We start from the raw sequence: 20,299 nt of genomic DNA, 5'->3' as shown, positions 1-20,299 counted from the left end.
TACTAAAGTTACAGCTTTTAAGAGCCATTTGTTACACTAAATCAGCTTGTAATAAAACAGGGTTGTTGGGGTTTTTTAGCTCTAAAAAATCTTTAAAAATCCAGATATGTTGATTTTTTTAGTTCACAAAATATGAACCGCCTAGTGTACAAAATATATGATTGAATATATCTTTGTAAATATTATTTTTATATCACTCTTTACACATGAATATATAGTAAACTCTGTCATTAAAGAAGCATGAGGTAACAAAAATAATTATTATATGGTGTAAACTGGCAAAACTGGACCCCGATTTTGTCCAGATCACAGGACAAATACAATTATGGTATGCAACCTCTGCAATTATGAAAATGTCCACAGCAAAAAACACGCAGAGGAAAACTTTTTCAAATATGGTCCACAGCAAAAAAGTGTTTAATCCTCCATGATAAGACCATCAAAAGTAGGTCGTAATGATCTAATTATGGTATGGTATGCAACCTCTGCAATTAATAACATGTCCACAGCAAAAAACACGCAGAGGAAAAAAAATTCTAATATGGTCCACAGCAAAAAAGTGTTTAATCCTCCATGATAAGACCATCAAAAGTAGGTCGTAATGACCTAATTATGGTATGCAACTTATGCAATTAATAACATGTCCACAGCAAAAAAACATGCAGAGGGACAAAATTTTTTTAAATATGGTCCACAGCAAAAAAGTACTGTGAAGTTTTTAATCCTCCACGATAAAGACTGTCAAAAGTAGGTCACAATGACCTAATTATGGTATGGTATGCAACTCCTGCAATTAAGAAAAAAAAAAGTGCTGTGGAGGATTAAAAACTCCACAGCAATCTCCACAGCATTGCTAGTTGCCGTGGGCAATTGCAGGAGTAGAATATGCAAGATATACTTGCATGCAAGGTCTGATGATCCTACATGAACTGATAAACACTTATCGATATACTTTCTTTTGATCCTCTGTAGAATTATTTTTTTATTGAATTGTTGACGTGTGTGTTTTTATGGCACAATGCAAGTGTAGCTGCCTCAAAGCTCAAAATATGGAAACCTGCCATTAATAAGCACAGAAAAATTCTGTTTTGACGCATCCAATTTCTACAATTCATTCCCACATGAGGTGAAAACCAAATTTATATATAACTGTCTCCACCATTTCCTATATTGCGATGACTATAGGTTTGTGGCATCGTATTTCATCTTTTTATAATTTACACAGTGAAATCCCTCAAAACCCTCAGTAAAACCAAAAATTCTCCGAAAATTTGAAAATTTTCAGGGTCCCTTTTTAAACAGTAGTACAAAACAGAATCTCTCCAAACTGGTTACCCCTTTAAACACAGACATTTTGCTTGGTCCCTTAGGTGTTTTCGGTTTTGAGGGATTCAATATTAGACACCACAACAGCCTTAGTTTAAAATATGTTGAACTGTCATTAATTAAATAAATATTCCTTTTTTTTATCTAGGGGCAGATCCAGAAGTACCATTGCCGGGGGGGAGGGGAGGGCTTATGAATGCACTGGTGTCAGGATTCGTAAAGTGTCCGGGAATAGCCCTCTTTCTAGTCTATTTCAAGAAACAGTTACTTATTAGTGCCAGCCCCCAAAGCCTATCCTGGGTCCTCCACTGATTTTATCATTAGGTCCCCCCCCCCCCCCCCCCAAAAAAAAAAGAGAAAAAAAAGAAGACTTCAGACAGATGAAAGAGCATCCATGGCTTCGATGAAATTGACTATATCGAGAAGACTTTGTATTCCAAGTTTGGTCTCGACAGTCTTGTAGAAATATTCTGGTGCCTGCACAACATGGAAAAAAATGACTATATTATATATGTGAAACAATTTCTAAAAAGAGTATATGTAGGCATTTTAATATCTTTCACATTAATATCTATGAATAATATGATACCCAAAGAAATTCTTCACAGACGTTCTGCATAAACATATTTTGATCCATCCATCCATAATCCATCCATTCATCCACCCCATCCATCCATCCATTCATTACATTTTTCATCAATGGATCCATTCCTCCATCCCCTATAACCCATCCATCCCTCCACCCATTCCTACATTAAATTATCTACCAACCCACCAACGTATATCCATTCATCCATCCATCATCTATACAATCACACATACATCCACACATACATCCACACACACACACACACACACACACACACACACACACACGCACACACACACACACACAAACACACACCTATTAAATTATCCATCTATCTTCCCAAAATACTCATTCATCCACCCATTTATAATCCATCAAACTATCCATCCATCCATCCATCCATCCAATTATCCATAAATCCATCCATAATCCATCCATTCATCCAATCATCCATCCACCCAAAACCCATCCATCCACCCAACTATAATCCATCCATAACCCACCCATCCTTCCTTCCCTCCTTCCTTCCTTCTATCCGCCAGTCTGTCCATCCATCCATCCATCACACATATTCTTTCCCTGTAACAGGTATTGTAATTCTCAACTTTTTAATGTTTTTTATACGACAACAAAGCATTTTGTCTTTTAATAATAATAAACTTTTGATACTAACCTCAAATCGGAGTTTTGACAAAAATGAAATTTCTCGTCCACTCAATTTCTGTAACTCGCTGAAACACAAAACAAAGAGTAATATTTAGAAAACAGTTTTGTGTCTTCAAACTAATCAATCCTCAATCACAGTTTCTGCTACTGTTAGTGTAAGTGGGGGACAAAAACAAGTTTATTTTCCACATGATCATTTGCATTAAAGGCTAACCACATTTTTCTGCTATTAAAGCCACTCACTCTAGTTTTTAGGTAATGTAAAATATTTTCTGCCATAGACATCATCAGTCCTGAAGCGGTTAGAAAGGTCATATTTTGTTAGACATTGTCCCACTATAGACTGTTACAAGACTTGACCATGATCTTGTAACATCATTAACCTGTATTTAGAAAGATCATATTTTGTTAGCTTCTTTCCCTCATAGACATGTTACAAGACTTGACCTTGACCTTGTACTATCATTTACTAACCTGTATTTAGAAAGATCATATTTTGTTAATCACTTTCCCCCTATAGACATGTTACAAGACTTCGTGTTTTGTAAGCCACTGTTTCACATCAGACGAGTTCAAAGACTTCACCTTGACCTTGTATCATCATTAACTAACCTGTATTTAGAAAGGTCGTGTTTTGTAAGCCACTGTTTCACATCAGACGAGTTCCAAGACTTCACCTTGACCTTGTATCATCATTAACTAACCTGTATTTAGAAAGGTCGTGTTTTGTAAGCCACTGTTTCACATCAGACGAGTTCCAAGACTTCACCTTGACACTGCTTTCCTGACCTACTGCTTGACCATGGTAGACGTCTGCTCGCGTGGCAACAATGGGCTGGAATGAAAGATGAAACATTTTAAAGGCATATTGTTATGGATTTAAGGACTTCATTTCTCTCAAAATTAATAATAAATGAAAATTACATTCGTGATACCAACAATCGCTCTTGCATCATCCAATCTGAACTACAATAGAGCGAAATTCATGTCAACCCTCTCGGTAATTTTAGGATTTTTAATTATAGACCACTGCCATAATTCAATTATTTTTTACAAAGTATTGTTAATAAGTGGATATGGTGGTTATGTAGATGGTTGAATAAAGTACTTTTAGGGACAAATCAAATATATATATTTTTAGGTAATACCTTTTTGGGCCATTAAATAGGTCAATAGTCTGTGACAATATAGGTCAATTGTCTGTGACATTATGACTTTAATGAAAATGAATGAAAAAAACCTCTAGAATGTAGATACCTTGCTCACCACAAAATATCATACCATATATAGCAAATCAAAAATGCTAGACCTCCAACTTTTTTCTAAAAAAGATTTTTAAAAAGTTCAATATGCTCACTCTAAAAAGTATATAATTTCACTTGGTTTGTAATCTCTTCTTCCATATTCTTTCGTGTAAACCAATTTTTGTTCAACAAGATATCTACATGGATAACACTATTACTAATACTGATTTTATTCATTCATTGTTAACAGTAAAATAACTGGAAAGTTAATAATACGGACATGTTTAACTTGATCCACTACAACTACACCAACTATCCTTCAAAACCAATGACACCACCACCATACCGCATCCACCATCACCAGTGGAACCAGACGGTACAGCAGGTCTGTTATACCGAGCGTCAAGGTCTTTCAACAAGCTGTCGAGCTTGTCCTCGAAGCGGTACTTACCCCATCTACCACATCACCACCACCACCAGACGGTACAGCAGGTCTGTTATACCGAGTGTCAAGGTCTTTCAACAAGCTGTCGAGCTTGTCCTCGAAGCGGTACTTACCCCATCCACCACATCACCACCACCACCAGACGGTACAGCAGGTCTGTTATACCGAGCGTCAAGGTCTTTCAACAAGCTGTCAAATCTTGTCCTCAAAGCGGTACTTACCCCATCCACCACATCACCACCACCACCAGATGGTACAGCAGGTCTGTTATACCGAGTCTTTCAAATAGCTGTCGAGCTTGTCCTCAAAGCGGTACTTACTGTATTTACCACATCACCACCACCACCAGATGGTACAGTAGGTCTGTTATACCGAGCGTCAAGGTCTTTCAACAAGCTGTCGAGCTTGTCCTCGAAGCGGTACTTACCCCATCTACCACATCACCACCACCACCAGACGGTACAGTAGGTCTGTTATACCGAGCGTCAAGGTCTTTCAACAAGCTGTCGAGCTTGTCCTCGAAGCGGTACTTACCCCATCTACCACATCACCACCACCACCAGACGGTACAGCAGGTCTGTTATACCGAGTGTCAAGGTCTTTCAACAAGCTGTCGAGCTTGTCCTCAAAGCGGTACTTACCCCATCTACCACATCACCACCACCACCAGACGGTACAGCAGGTCTGTTATACCAAGTCTTTCAACAAGCTGTCGAGCTTGTCCTCGAAACGGTACTTACCCCATCTACCACATCACCACCACCACCAGACGGTACAGCAGGTCTGTTATACCGAGTCTTTCAACAAGCTGTCGAGCTTGTCCTCGAAGTGGTACTTACCCCATCTACCACATCACCACCACCACCAGATGGTACAGCAGGTCTGTTATACCGAGTCTTTCAACAAGCTGTCGAGCTTGTCCTCGAAGCGGTACTTACCCCATCTACCACATCACCACCACCACCAGACGGTACAGCAGGTCTGTTATACCGAGCGTCAAGGTCTTTCAACAAGCTGTCAATCTTGTCCTCAAAGCGGTACTTACCCCATCCACCACATCACCACCACCACCAGATGGTACAGTGGGTCTGTTATACTGAGCGTCATTGTCCTCAAAACGGTACTTACCCCATCTACCACATTACCACCACCACCAGACGGTACAGCAGGTCTGTTATACCGAGTGTCAAGGTCTTTCAACAAGCTGTCGAGCTTGTCCTCGAAGCGGTACTTACCCCATCTACCACATCACCACCACCACCAGACGGTACAGCAGGTCTGTTATATTGAGCGGCAAGGTCTTTCAACAAGCTGTTGAGCTTGTCCTCAAAGCGGTACTTACCCCATCCACCACATCTCCACTACCACCAGACAGTACAGTGTGTCTGTTGTACCGAGCGCCATTGTCCTCAAAGCGGTACTTACCCCATCTACCATATCACCACCACCACCACCAGACGGTACAGCAGGTCTGTTATACCGAGTCTTTCAACAAGCTGTCGAGCTTGTCCTCGAAGTGGTACTTACCCCATCTACCACATCACCACCACCACCAGATGGTACAGCAGGTCTGTTATACCGAGTCTTTCAACAAGCTGTCGAGCTTGTCCTCGAAGCGGTACTTACCCCATCTACCACATCACCACCACCACCAGACGGTACAGCAGGTCTGTTATACCGAATGTCAAGGTCTTTCAACAAGCTGTCAATCTTGTCCTCAAAGCGGTACTTACCCCATCCACCACATCACCACCACCACCAGATGGTACAGTGGGTCTGTTATACTGAGCGTCATTGTCCTCAAAACGGTACTTACCCCATCTACCACATTACCACCACCACCAGACGGTACAGCAGGTCTGTTATACCGAGTGTCAAGGTCTTTCAACAAGCTGTCGAGCTTGTCCTCGAAGCGGTACTTACCCCATCTACCACATCACCACCACCACCAGACGGTACAGCAGGTCTGTTATATTGAGCGGCAAGGTCTTTCAACAAGCTGTTGAGCTTGTCCTCAAAGCGGTACTTACCCCATCCACCACATCTCCACTACCACCAGACAGTACAGTGTGTCTGTTGTACCGAGCGCCATTGTCCTCAAAGCGGTACTTACCCCATCTACCATATCACCACCACCACCACCAGACGGTACAGCAGGTCTGTTATACCGAGCGTCAAGGTCTTTCAACAAGCTGTCAAGCTTATCCTCGAAGCGGTACTTGCCGCTGAAGTCATAAAACAGCTCTGAACCGAGGATTATCCCCAGCCACCCGTCTGGCCGATACCCGCGCTCCATTATCAACGGAATTATTGTCTTACGTTTCTGAAAGGCGTATACACCCTCTAAAAGAAATGAAACAACATTGTAATCAAGGAAAAAGATAGAAATGTATTAAATAAAGGTTAAATAATTAAATTCTCTTTACGTCTATACGCTTTATGGTAACCTGATTGGTCGAGAGGTGCTTACTTTTTTGGCATTCATATCTTGGTTAATTAAAGTGAAAAAATTTAACAAATGCTTACAGCTAATCCCCTCCCCCGATCATCCCCCTCCCCAGTACCTACCAGCCTTATGTCTAACAGCTTAACCATGACACCACCAAGGCTGGTAACCATACAGCTATATAGGGTTCCAATTTATATTGTGAGCAAAATGATGGTGAAAAGTTATCAGGCCAGTTCATTTTGCCTGAACATCTAATCGCTTTTGCTAATTTCGAAGACTTGCCCCAGCATTTGGGGCGGGTTCACACACACACACACACACACACATTCGACACTCCAGTCTCATACACTTATGATTTGACATTTAGACTAGATAAGGAGAGACGAGAGGAAAGGAATATTTGTTAAATGACACCTCAGCACATGTTAAACTATGGTTATGTGGTATCGGACATATTGTTATTTCACTGGACAGACAGAGGATGTGAGTCAAGAAAGACAACTGTCTACGAGAAGCAAACTCCAAAATCAAAACTGGGCTGGAGAGGCTCAGAAGTCCGAGTACAGAAGCTATGCATCAGCATTAGCGTGGAAACCGAAAGGAAATGTCTATACATGCACCAAGCTCTATGATCATCATCATATTGTTATTTCGACATTTGAAACCTCTCAAATTACGCTTACTTATTATCCACATGGTTCAACATAACCAAGTTAATACAAATCATACGAAGCCAGGTTTCAGCCAGAGGGTAAAATGGGTATGGCGCCATACCCAGAGGGAGGGCGAGAGAAAGAGTGAGGGCGAGGGCGAGAGCAAGAGTGAGGGCGAGAGGGAGAGTGAGGGCGAGAGCAAGAGTGAGGGCAGGAGGGCAAGGGTGAGAGGGAGGGTGAAAGCGAGAGTGAGGGCAAGGTTGAGAGGGAGGGTGAAAGCGAGAGTGAGGGCAAGGGTGAGAGGGAGGGTGAAAGCGAGAGTGAGAGCGAGGGCAAGGGTGAGAGGGAGGGTGAAAGCGAGAGTGAGGGCAAGGGTGAGAGGGAGGGTGAAAGCGAGAGTGAGGGCAAGGGTGAGAGGGAGGGTGAAAGCGAGAGTGAGAGCGAGGGCAAGGGTGAGAGGGAGGGTGAAAGCGAGAGTGAGAGCGAGGGCAATACAAATATCCTGACACAGCTGTCGTAAAGTCAGTACGACACACAAACTTGTGTAATAATCTCTAATTACCCTGCAACCACTGTTTCTGTTAACAGATTATGATGACAGATAAAGCAAAGTCATATACATATAGTAGCAGGATAGCATAGCTACATTACAAAATCGCTCGTTTGACCTCTAGGTCATCATACAATGTGGCTGAAGTAACAGAAATAATAGCTTTTCCCCTTAATTTTTATGGTCTGCAGGATAAAGATAATAACCAGCTAATGACATCTGCTTTATCCTGTTCAGACCGAATGAGAAATTCTCCATTCTTACCTTCACAGGATAAAGCCGATATCCTACGCAATTAACTAGTTATTCTCTGTATATTACGGCCAAGTTACCTGCTCTACAGTTGGGGCTGTTCTTGTATTTATGCGACATGCAAATGAGGACGGCCAAGTTACCTGCTCTACAGTTGGGACTGTTCTTGTATTTATGCGACATACAAATGAGGATGACCTTCGCATCCTCGATTGCCTCGGCCATCGCCTGGAGTATCGATCCGCCCATGTTGTCGATGTCCATCCAGACGGGAATTCCAAGATGTTTTATGTGATCGCGAATCTTCTTGAGGATCTCCTGGTCGGCCCACTGGTAGCTGATCATCACGTGACCCACTTTCTGTGCGGATCCCCCCGCTGCGTCCTTGTCAATCAAAGACTCTGGTTTCCTATCAAAACTGGCACCTGAACAAAATAACACAAAGAACAGCATGACATTGAGATTACGAATGTTTTATTACATAAAGACAATTCTGACTATGTAAAACAAATATATATATATTTATCATATAATATCTTACATTTTCAGTGCAATCAAAGTATGTGATATTTTTAAGAGGCTGGCATAATACAATTTTTATTCCTAATATATGATATTGACGATACCGAAAAACACTGGTAATAACCTCTCTCTCTCTCTATATATATATGTGTGATACAAAATCTTGCATGCATAGTACATGTGGTGAGACGTAGCCCAGTGGTAAAGTGTTCGCTTGATGCATGGTTGGTCTGGGATCGATCCCCATCGGTGGACCCATTGGGCTATTTCTCGTTCCAGCCAGTGCACCACGACTGGTACATCAAAGGCTGTGGTATGTGTTATCCTGACTGTGGGATGGTGCATATAAAAGATCCCTTGCTTTTAATCGAAAACAGATGCTGAAGATCGCTGAGCCATACATCACGTGGGGGTACGTAATGGAGAATGCACAAAGTGTGTATTTGTGAACAAATTACACAATCATAGCCTTGCTGCTATTTGAAAAGGTGTAACAAAGGCCATGGTATGTACTATCCTGACTGTGGGATGGTGCATATAAAAGATCCCTTGCTTTTAATCGAAAAGAGTAGCCCATGAAGTGATGACAGCGGGTTTCCTCACTCAATATCTGTATGGTCCTTAACCATATGTCCGACAACATATAACCGAAAATAAAATGTGTTGAGTGTATCGTTAAATAAAACATGTGTAGAACATAACCGGCCTCGTCATGGTTATGCCACCGGACATAAGGCTGGTAGGTACAGGGTTCGCAGTTGGGTACCGGCTCCCACCCAGAGTGAGTTTTAATGACTCAATGGGTAGGTGTAACCACTAACAACTAACCCACTGTCCTTCACAGACAGCCCAGATAGCTGAGGTGTGTGCCCAGGACAGCGTGCTTGAACCTTAATTGGATATAAGCACAAAAATAAGTTGAAATGAAAATAAATGAAAATGCTATAATAGCATAGTACATGTTCACCCATTAATCATAATATAGAAAGGTGGTAAATGTAATAAATACCATTTACCAGTTGTTTTGCCATGTTATTTACTAGACGAGTTTATAGTACACAAAATTTGTATCATTTGAGTCTGTTGTCGTGAGCTTGTCTGGTAACCTTTAGAAGAAAGTGATCAGTAAAAAGGAAGGAAGGAAATGTTTTATTTAATGACGCACACAACACATATTATTTATGGTTATATGGCATCAGACATACATATATGGTTAAGGACCACACAGATATTGAGAGAGGAAACACGCTGTTGCCACTTCGGGCTACTCTTTTCGATTAGCAGCACATACCACAGCCTTTGTTACACCAGTTGTAGAGCACCGACTGGAATGAGAAGTAGCCCAATGGGTCCACCAACGGAGATCAATCCTAGACCGACCGCGCATTACTACTGGGCTACATTGATCAGTAAAAATCTCACACTAACCAATTTCGCTGTATTTGTTCGAGTCTCTGAGCTGGTTTCGTAACGTCCACAGAATTCCTTGACACGTATTTCGTACTTTTCCATCAGGCGATTCCTTGAACTTGAGCACGATGAGGTCGATCAAATCGGGTTCCACCATTATCTTGTTCTTGTTGTCATCATCAAACGCCAACATCCAAATCGACTCAAACGCATCTGAAAACACAACAGACAAGATGTGTGCTTAATTACTCCACAATATATTGTTTTTAATATTTAAACAGTTAAATAACTCAAATTACTATTTAAACAATTAAATAACACAAATTAATATTTAAACAGTTAAATAGCTTAAATTACTATTTAAATAGTTAAATAACTCAAATTACTATTTAAACAGTTAAATAACTCAAATTAATATTTAAACAATTAAATAACTCAAATTAATAGATTAACAGTTAAATAACTCAAATTAATATTTAAACAGTTAAATAACTCATATATTTAAACAGTTAAATAACTCAAATTAATATTTAAATAGTTAAATAACTCAAATTAATATTTAAACAGTTAAATACATGTAACTCAAATTAATATTTAAACAGTTAAATAACTCAAATTAATAAGTAAACAGTTAAATAACTCAAATTAATAAGTAAACAGTTAAATAACTCAAATGAATATTTTTACTGTTATATAACTCAAATTAATATTTAAACAGTTAAATAACTGAAATTAATATTTAAACAGTTAAGTAACTCAACTTAATATTTAAACAGTTAAATAAGTCAACTTAATATTTAAATATTTAAACAACGTAATTAATATTCAAACAGGCAGAAACCTCTTTCTTCTGCTACATCTTCTGCAGTCTTTGCCATGTCTAACAGCAAAGGGAGAGCACCCTCATTAACCAGCGACTTCTTGTTTGCATCACTTCGTGCCACTCTTCCCACCGCTGAAAGTAAACAAGACAACTAGTATGAAACAAACCACACAGCAGATGAAAGGAGTGTTATATTTAATAACACTCCAGCACATTTTAAACTATGGTTAATTGGGGTTAAGAGAGAGAGAGAGAGAGAGAGAGAGAGAGAGAGAGAGAGAGAGAGAGAGAGAGAGAGAGAGAGAGAGAGAGAGAGAGAGAGAGAGAGATGAAGATAGAAAAAGATTACAGGTTACCTCTTCCAAGCTCTTTTGTTGAAAAGCCCAAGTTTTTGCGTGTTGGACTGTCCAAAGCCTTCTTAAGAACTTTCAACAGAAACTGTATTCCTTTCCCGCTCGTCTGCAGCAGCTGGCAGTCGGATTCCTCGATGATGTCCGACAGCGCCAGGATGGTCGACAGGTGAAACATGTCCATGCTGGAGTTCATGTACGGGAGCAGGACCTGCGTGTAGTGGAGAGAACGCAGAAGTGAGAGCGACGTGTCGACCATGGCGACGTTGTGGATTATTCCCAGCGCCCATTTCAACATCTTGTTCTCGTCGTCCTGCAACACGGTTAAAAATACAAATTATATCAAGTTCGCAATTCCCATTATTGTTACTATAAAATGCCTTCACAGACACCCTGTTATGTTTTTATTCATTGACATCACTGTTTGTGGACTGATTATTATACATATACATGTTACTATAAAATGCCTTCACAGACACCCTGTTATGTTTTTATTCATTGACATCACTGTTTGTGGACTGATTATTATACATATACATGTTACTATAAAATGCCTTCACAGACACCCTGTTATGTTTTTATTCATTGACATCACTGTTTGTGGACTGATTATTGTACATATACATGTTACTATAAAATGCCTTCACAGACACCCTGTTATGTTTTTATTCATTGACATCACTGTTTGTGGACTGATTATTATACATATACATGTTACTATAAAATGCCTTCACAGACACCCTGTTATGTTTTTATTCATTGACATCACTGTTTGTGGACTGATTATTGTACATATACATGTTACTATAAAATGCCTTCACAGACACCCTGTTATGTTTTTATTCATTGACATCACTGTTTGTGGACTGATTATTATACATATACATGTTACTATAAAATGCCTTCACAGACACCCTGTTATGTTTTTATTCATTGACATCACTGTTTGTGGACTGATTATTATACATATACATGTTACTATAAAATGCCTTCACAGACACCCTGTTATGTTTTTATTCATTGACATCACTGTTTGTGGACTGATTATTATACATATACATGTTACTATAAAATGCCTTCACAGACACCCTGTTATGTTTTTATTCATTGACATCACTGTTTGTGGACTGATTATTATACATATACATGTTACTATAAAATGCCTTCACAGACACCCTGTTATGTTTTTATTCATTGACATCACTGTTTGTGGACTGATTATTATACATATACATGTTACTATAAAATGCCTTCACAGACACCCTGTTATGTTTTTATTCATTGACATCACTGTTTGTGGACTGATTATTATACATATACATGTTACTATAAAATGCCTTCACAGACACCCTGTTATGTTTTTATTCATTGACATCACTGTTTGTGGACTGATTATTATACATATACATGTTACTATAAAATGCCTTCACAGAAACCCGGATATGTTTTTATTCATTGACATCACTGTTTGTGGACTGATTATTATACATATACATGTTACTATAAAATGCCTTCACAGAAACCCTGTTATGTTTTTATTCATTGACATCACTGTTTGTGGACTGATTATTGTACATATACATGTTACTATAAAATGCCTTCACAGAAACCCGGATATGTTTTTATTCATTGACATCACTGTTTGTGGACTGATTATTATACATATACATGTTACTATAAAATGCCTTCACAGACACCCTGTTATGTTTTTATTCATTGACATCACTGTTTGTGGACTGATTATTGTACATATACATGTTACTATAAAATGCCTTCACAGACACCCTGTTATGTTTTTATTCATTGACATCACTGTTTGTGGACTGATTATTATACATATACATGTTACTATAAAATGCATTCACAGAAACCCGGATATGTTTTTATTCATTGACATCACTGTTTGTGGACTGATTATTGTACATATACATGTTACTATAAAATGCCTTCACGGAATGAATGAATGAATGAATGAATGTTTAATGACACCCCAGCACAAAAATACATATCAGCCATTGGGTGTCACAAATGGTAAGGAAGGAAATGTTTTTTTAACAACGCACTCAACACATTTTATTTACGGTTATATGGTGTCGGATATATGATTAAGGACCACACAGATATTGAGAGAGGAAACCCACTGTCACCACATCATGGGCTACTCTTGTTGAATTAGCAGCAAGGGATCTTTTATATGTACCATGGCCGTTGATATATCAGTCGTGGTGCACTGAAGCCAGAAATAGCCCAATGGGCCCCCCAACAGGGATCGATCCCAGACTGACCGTGCATCAAGCGAATGCTTTACCATTGGGCTACACTGAATCAGAGTCACTGAAATGTTTTTATTCATTCACGTCACTGTTTTTGGACTGATTATTGTACAGATACATGTATGTGTATATAGAGGATTAGTCACAAATGTTATTATTCATTCACGTCACTGTTTTTGGACTGATTAGTGTACAGATACATGTATGTGTATATAGAGGATTAGTCACAAATGTTATTATTCATTCACGTCACTGTTTTTGGACTGATTAGTGTACAGATGCATGTATGTGTATATAGAGGATTAGTCACAAATGTTATTATTCATTCACGTCACTGTTTTTGGACTGATTAGTGTACAGATGCATGTATGTGTATATAGAGGATTAGTCACAAATATTATTATTCATTCACGTCACTGTTTTTGGACTGATTATTGTACAGATACATGTATGTGTATATAGAGGATTAGTCACAAATGTTATTATTCATTCACGTCACTGTTTTTGGACTGATTAGTGTACAGATACATGTATGTGTATATAGAGGATTAGTCACAAATGTTTTTTTAATACGTAAGATATCAACCTCGTCTTGTTAATTGGTATTTGTCAAGCTTCGACAAATACAAATTAACTAGACAAGGTTGATATTTTACATATTAAAAAAAACATGAGTAGCGAATTCTATTTATCCTATAACACTTCAAAAACAACATTTAAATTTAATATTTAGTAAATAAAAGTTCTGAAGTTGCTCCATTGTAAGATGTTTCCAACTAATAAAATATTCCTACGATTAAACTTACATATTAAATATGTTTTCTTGTTTAGAATACCAGTGTCTGTATATTCAATGTGTTTCTGGTCGTCTTAATATTTCTAAGAAGTCCAAAGTCGATTTTGTCTTCAAATAATTTCGTATGTACGAAAAAACTATATTTTTAAAAATAAAATGAAATTTAACCTAGTACAAATATTAGAACGATCATAAACACATTTAATATACAGCCATTAACATTTTATGCAGAAAAATATATTGATATGTAATTACAATCGTTAAAAAGTCTCTGTTTGTCGATAACATCTTAAAAATGACAACAAACTCAGGAATGTCCCTTTAAAGAAAACATTTCCTTCATTCTCCACAAAATTTTAATAAACAAAAACTATGACAGCACCTAAATTTGGATCATAGTCTGTGTGTTATTAAAATTTATCCTAGAACTTATTCATAATATCCATGTCATAAACACAACAAAACATATATTCCTGAGGATAACATTATTATCCAAATTTAGGTGGTATCATAGTTTCTGTTATCTTTCTTTTCTACATGCTAACAACAATATTGACTGTTGTATATAACTATAAAATGACAAACAAAAAAACCCCTTTAAAAACTGATGTTTGTTAACCTACCAGTATAGTAGAACCCATTTGTGGCTGTTAAATGTAAAACCATCTTAGAACCCCCCTAACCTACCAATATAGTTAAATCCATGTGCAGCTGTTAAATGTAAAACCATCTTAGAACCCCCCTAACCTACCAATATAGTTAAATCCATGTGCAGCTGTTAAATGTAAAACCATCTTAAAACCATCCTAACCTACCAATATAGTTAAATCCATGTGCAGCTGTTAAATGTAAAACCATCTTAAAACCATCCTAACCTACCAATATAGTTAAATCCATGTGCAGCTGTTAAATGTAAAACCATCCTAAAACCATCCTAACCTACCAATATAGTTAAATTCATGTGCAGCTGTTAAATGTAAAACCATCCTAAAGTTTGTTTTGTTTAACGATACCACTAGAGCACATTGATTTATTCATCATCAACTATTGGATGTCAAACAGTTGGTAATTTTTATATGTAGTCTTAGAGAGGAAATTCGATACATTGTTCTATTACTAGCAATGCACCATCCCATAGACAGGATAACACATACCACATCCTTCAGAACTCGAAACTCGCCAAAATATATGGTGGCCCAAAAAATAATAATGGATGTTGGCAAATTAAGGTAAGCGAACCATGAACCACGAACAAGATTTTAATGTGGAATAAATATATGCAATATAAATATTAATTAATAGTGGCTCATATGTTATAGCTCTAAAGAAGATCGCCAAAATAATATCATTTGGGCGACTAACGCCATTATTTTTTAATATTTAAGTCGCCCAAGCAGGACATTGGTCACATTTGGCGACCTGGCCACAGACCGTTTCGAGCCCTGGTCCTTTGATATACCAGTCATGGAGCACTGGCTGGAACGAGAAATAGCCCAGTGGGCCTACCGGTGGGGATTGATCCTAGACCGACAGTGCATAAGGTGAGCATCTTATCACTCCTAACCTACCAGTAGTGTTAAATCCATGTGCGGCTGTTTCCATTCTCTTAACTTGTCGGCCAACACCGTGAGAAAGGTTTCGTGTTCACACATTCCAATGGCACACTTTTCACAGGCGTCGGAATAATTCAGCAGGTTGATGTGAGAAGCCTTCAGAACCATGTAGTAAGGGGAGATAATATTTCCCTTGTCATCTTTGTAGCCTCCCGTATGGTATCCGTGGATCACGACATTGCACATGTACCCAACGATGTTGTTCTGGTAAAGCAACATCCCGATATCCCTCCGCAGTTTGATAACATCTGTATTGCTGGCTCCCTTCAGAGCAAAATATGCCTTCCCGATCGCTAAAAGATTTACGCGAAATTTTTTTAAAGCGTCTTCATTTTCTGAGAAGAGAGGACCATCGTTAATTTTGGAAATGCATTCGGTAACCTTGGCAATAGTGGTGTCATATATTTCTTTAGCTTCTTTGGGGTTCAAGGGTTTCACTTCTGGTGTGCGGTTTGCTATTGTTTTCTGAATGTTTTGTGTTTGTTGTTGAAGAGATTCATTTTCATCTTGTTCAGGAGATGTCAATGTGCTTTCTTTAGAAGCATTTATTTTATGCATTTTTCCTGCCGTCGATTCAGAACTTTTGTTGTCTGTTTGGCCTATTTCAGATGGTGGTTTGCTTACTGTTTCATCTGGTATTTTAGTTGAAAGATTTTCACTCAACACAATTTCATTACTTGTAGTTTTATCAGGATCATCAATTTGATTCGGGAGTATCTCCACTGATGTGACCTTCTCAGTAGACTGGTTTTCTTTAGTATCATTCAACCTTCTCTGATTGGTTGGATCTGCTGTTTCTCTTTCCTGATTGGCTGATGGTGCAAATGTTTGATCAGTCTGATTGGCTGAACTGGACAATGGTTTTCTCTGATTGGTTGACACTGAAGATAGCCTTCTCTGGTTGGTAGAATCAGCAATTGAAATGACTTGATTTTTTGAAGCACCACAACCCATCAGATTGCTTCGTTATGAGACTTCCATGAAGTTATTTTATTACAGTGGATTATCATTTTTTTTTCGAGAATCATGTTAAACACAGCTGTTTATGACCCGACAGATTTCATTATTTAATGAGCTGATGAATGTTTCTTTCCAATCAGAATTACTGAAAAAGATAGAAATATTAAAAATTATCCAAAAAAATAAGAAATTGGAGCATGATAATACAATTATGGAGTAATAAAACAATTATGACATCATATTGACATGAATATGTTTTATGCAGCACAAAAAATAGATATCAACCTCAGTCTCAATGCAGCCTCAGTCAAAAAAAATGTTTGGCTAAAAAAAAACCATCATCACAGTTTTGAGATTGTTTAATATCACCATACAAAAATTTACATAATACCCATCTCTAGCTGAAAGTTATTCATGAGCAAGAAATGCAGCCCTGATGAATAAAATATCATTATTTTTATCTCAGTTATTATTTTATATATATATATATACCAGGTACTCAAACCTGAAAAGTATATTTTGCTTTCATCAAGTAAGAAGGATGGAGGGATGGGGGGATGGGCAGAGATCTGCCCATTGGCGTAGCTAAGGATTTGTATTGGGGAGGGGCCAACAACATTGTCTATAAGTCATGCATGTTATGGGGCAACAGGAAAAGGGTATCCTCATCCTCATGGTAAGGCTAGACACTACATCACCACCATGGGTATCCTTAAATAATCACCCACTTCCCTTGTAACTTTGTAAGATAGCTTTAATCAAATGATATGGCCAGGTAAAAAGAAAAATTGGTGAACGTCCTTTTTTTCTCCAAGCAAGGGAATGGAGGTATGTTTAAAAAAAAATTAATAAACATGCAGAACGAGGCAGGGATGCTGAACGATAAGAAGTTTTAATACTCAAATCAACAAACTTTTAAGATGTACTATTATGGGACATCCTATAGTTTGCTAGCCATTTAAATTGCAAGTGCTACCATCTGGAATGGCGGATCAATACAGGGCTTTTTCCAGAGGCATATGGCGTAGTGGGCCACTACGCCTTAGGTGTGTAAGTAAGCATTTTGATATCATGTTGGAGCAGGAAGTAGCCTAGTGGTAAAGTGCACGCTTGATGTGTAGTCGGTTTGGGATCGATCTCCGTTGGTGGGCTTATTGGGCTATTTTTCATCCTAGCCAGTGCATCACTACTGGTATATCAAAAGGTGTGGTATGTGCCATCCTGTCTGTGGGATGGTGCATATAAAAGATTCCTTGCTACTAATGGAAAATGTAGCAGGTGTCTCTTCTCTAAGACTATATGACAATGTCAAAATTACCAAATGTTTGACATCCAATAGCCGATGATTAATAAATCAATGTGCTCTAGTGGTGTCGGTAAACAAAACAAACTAACTATTTTTATATCATGTAAGTACCTTAAATCAATTGTCTCTAGGCTTTAACAATCAACTGGTTTATAAAAAAAAACAAAAAAAAAACAAACAACCCCCAATGATCCACCTCTGATAATTATGAAAAATAGAAGACCCCGGGTAGTAATGAAGAATCTACGATAAAAGAAACGTAGAGAATGTAACATGTAATTCGTATTATCTTGAAGATGTGTTGTTATGTAATTGGTTTATAATATTAATAATGTTAGTGACTTGATGTTCACAAATAAAAAAAAACCATTTGTTCTGTTTAACAACACCACTAGAGCACATTGGATCTCAAACATTTGGTAATACTGACATATAGCTAGTGTCTCACAAAGAATGACTGTCCAGGGCTTCTAGAATTTGTATAAAATCCACTAGCCATGGGATCAGTGATTTACAAAATTTACTAGCCACGATTTAAAATTCACTAGCCCTACTTTACTTTAAGTTAATACAATTTTAATAAATAATAGTAATAATCAGATATGTCACCTAAAGAGGGAGATAGAGCTTAAAAGCACTAACATTAGGGGTTGGGGTGGGAGCAGGATGTTCATATTTACAAAATAGACTTAACTGCAACATTTGACCATAATCTAGAAGCCCTGACGGTAAACAGGTATTCACACTTATAATAGGTGAAACATATCCTTAAATAGACATTCCAGAGTTTGCTGCAATTTTTAAGATGTTATCAACTTACAGACTTTTTAACAATTGTAATTACATATGAAATATATTTTTTCTGCATAAAATATTAGTGGCTGTATATTAAACATGTTTATGATCATTCTAATATTTGTGCTAGGTTAAATTTCATTTTATTTTCTAAAATTTATTTTTTCGTACGTACAAAATTATTTGAAGACAAAATCCAGTTTGTGTTTCTTACAAATATTAAGACGACCAGAAACACATTGAATATACAGACACTGATATTCTAAATAAAAAAAAATATTTAATATGTAAGTTTAATCGTAGAAATGTTTTATTAGTCGGAAACATCTTACAATGCAGCAAACTCAGGAATGTCCCTTTAACATCTTTTTGTTTGATAGAGTCGATTGCTAATTGTCATAGACAACAAATCTGATACCTGTATTTGTGTTAAACTGATATTGAAAATGTAAGCGCCTTAAAAACATCCTGGGGAATGGTCTGCAATAGAGGTGCTACGGGTCGAAATTGAACATCTTACGAACCTTTTTTTGGTAAAAAAAAAAAAATGAGGATCGGTTGGAGAGGAACCTTTTTCAACGATCACTAGTTCATTAAGATGAACATCTCCAGGATGATATTTATCAGAGTTCCAATGAATGTCAAAATGTTAATAAAAAAAAACGGACCGTAGATTTTTACCTTGGTGAACTAAATGATCACCAACTCATCACGTAATACAAAATCCGGCATTATTATTTGTATACTCCACACCCCGCCCTGCACCCCCACCCCTTGCACCCCCACCCCACCCCCGACACACACACACACACACACACACACACACACATCCAGTGTGAAATATATCATATAACACATATGTCACACTAAAATATGTGGGGTATCATTACTATAATTCGACATCGTCTCATTTATAAACATGATAAATTTATGCAAGTCACCTGTTACCATTATAATTATTCAATGTGGCCGATGTGGCTTGCACTATAGAAGCTACATAGCAATTATGAATAGATTGATATTTGATATTTGTTACAGATAAATCTAGATATTAATAACACAATATTTACTTCCGTTAAACATCAATGCTTGAAGTGGATTGAAGGCTTGACATTCGGTTTGTTGTTGTCATTACAAGACGGCAGATCTTCGTTGTTTATCATGGTTACAGTTCATAAACACGGACATTTTCGAAAACCGATCAAAACGAATTCGGAATACTTCGGTCAATTACGGAGTTTTCCGGTATGTGAACATGAACATGCAACGAATAAGGT

The 20,299-nt window shown here is 37.8% G+C and overlaps 1 protein-coding gene across 1 annotated transcript; it reads right to left on the bottom strand.

Annotated features, from left to right (window-relative positions):
- Positions 1–806: 806 nt before the first annotated feature.
- Positions 807–20,187, bottom strand: LOC121377441. The gene is made up of 10 exons (XM_041505425.1): positions 20,093–20,187; positions 15,917–17,066; positions 11,286–11,592; positions 10,948–11,061; positions 10,125–10,319; positions 8,318–8,599; positions 6,384–6,613; positions 3,286–3,416; positions 2,589–2,646; positions 807–1,803 (listed from the first exon to the last, which is right to left on the bottom strand). The coding sequence occupies exons 2-10, from the start codon at positions 16,913–16,915 to the stop codon at positions 1,699–1,701; spliced, it is 2,421 nt and encodes an 806-aa protein (XP_041361359.1). The 5' UTR covers positions 16,916–17,066; positions 20,093–20,187; the 3' UTR covers positions 807–1,698.
- Between the last annotated feature and the right edge of the window lie 112 nt (positions 20,188–20,299).

Source organism: Gigantopelta aegis, chromosome 7, assembly GCF_016097555.1.
Source record: "Gigantopelta aegis isolate Gae_Host chromosome 7, Gae_host_genome, whole genome shotgun sequence".
Lineage (NCBI taxonomy): Eukaryota > Metazoa > Mollusca > Gastropoda > Neomphalida > Peltospiridae > Gigantopelta > Gigantopelta aegis.
The sequence above is the reverse complement of the archived record's forward strand: the minus strand, read 5'-3'. Positions and strand labels throughout refer to the sequence as shown.

What these genes read in the sequence shown, in the direction of transcription:
- LOC121377441 (XM_041505425.1), bottom strand. Translation starts at nt 16,915, where the DNA reads ATGGGTTGTGGTGCTTCAAAAAATCAAGTCATTTCAATTGCTGATTCT. An exon ending in AGATGTAGCAGAAGAAAGAG is followed by an intron (nt 10,320 to 10,947) that starts GTTTCTGCCTGT and finishes TTGTGTTTTCAG; the next exon opens with ATGCGTTTGAGTCGATTTGG. An exon ending in CACGACCTTTCTAAATACAG is followed by an intron (nt 2,647 to 3,285) that starts GTTAGTTAATGA and finishes TTTGTGTTTCAG; the next exon opens with CGAGTTACAGAAATTGAGTG.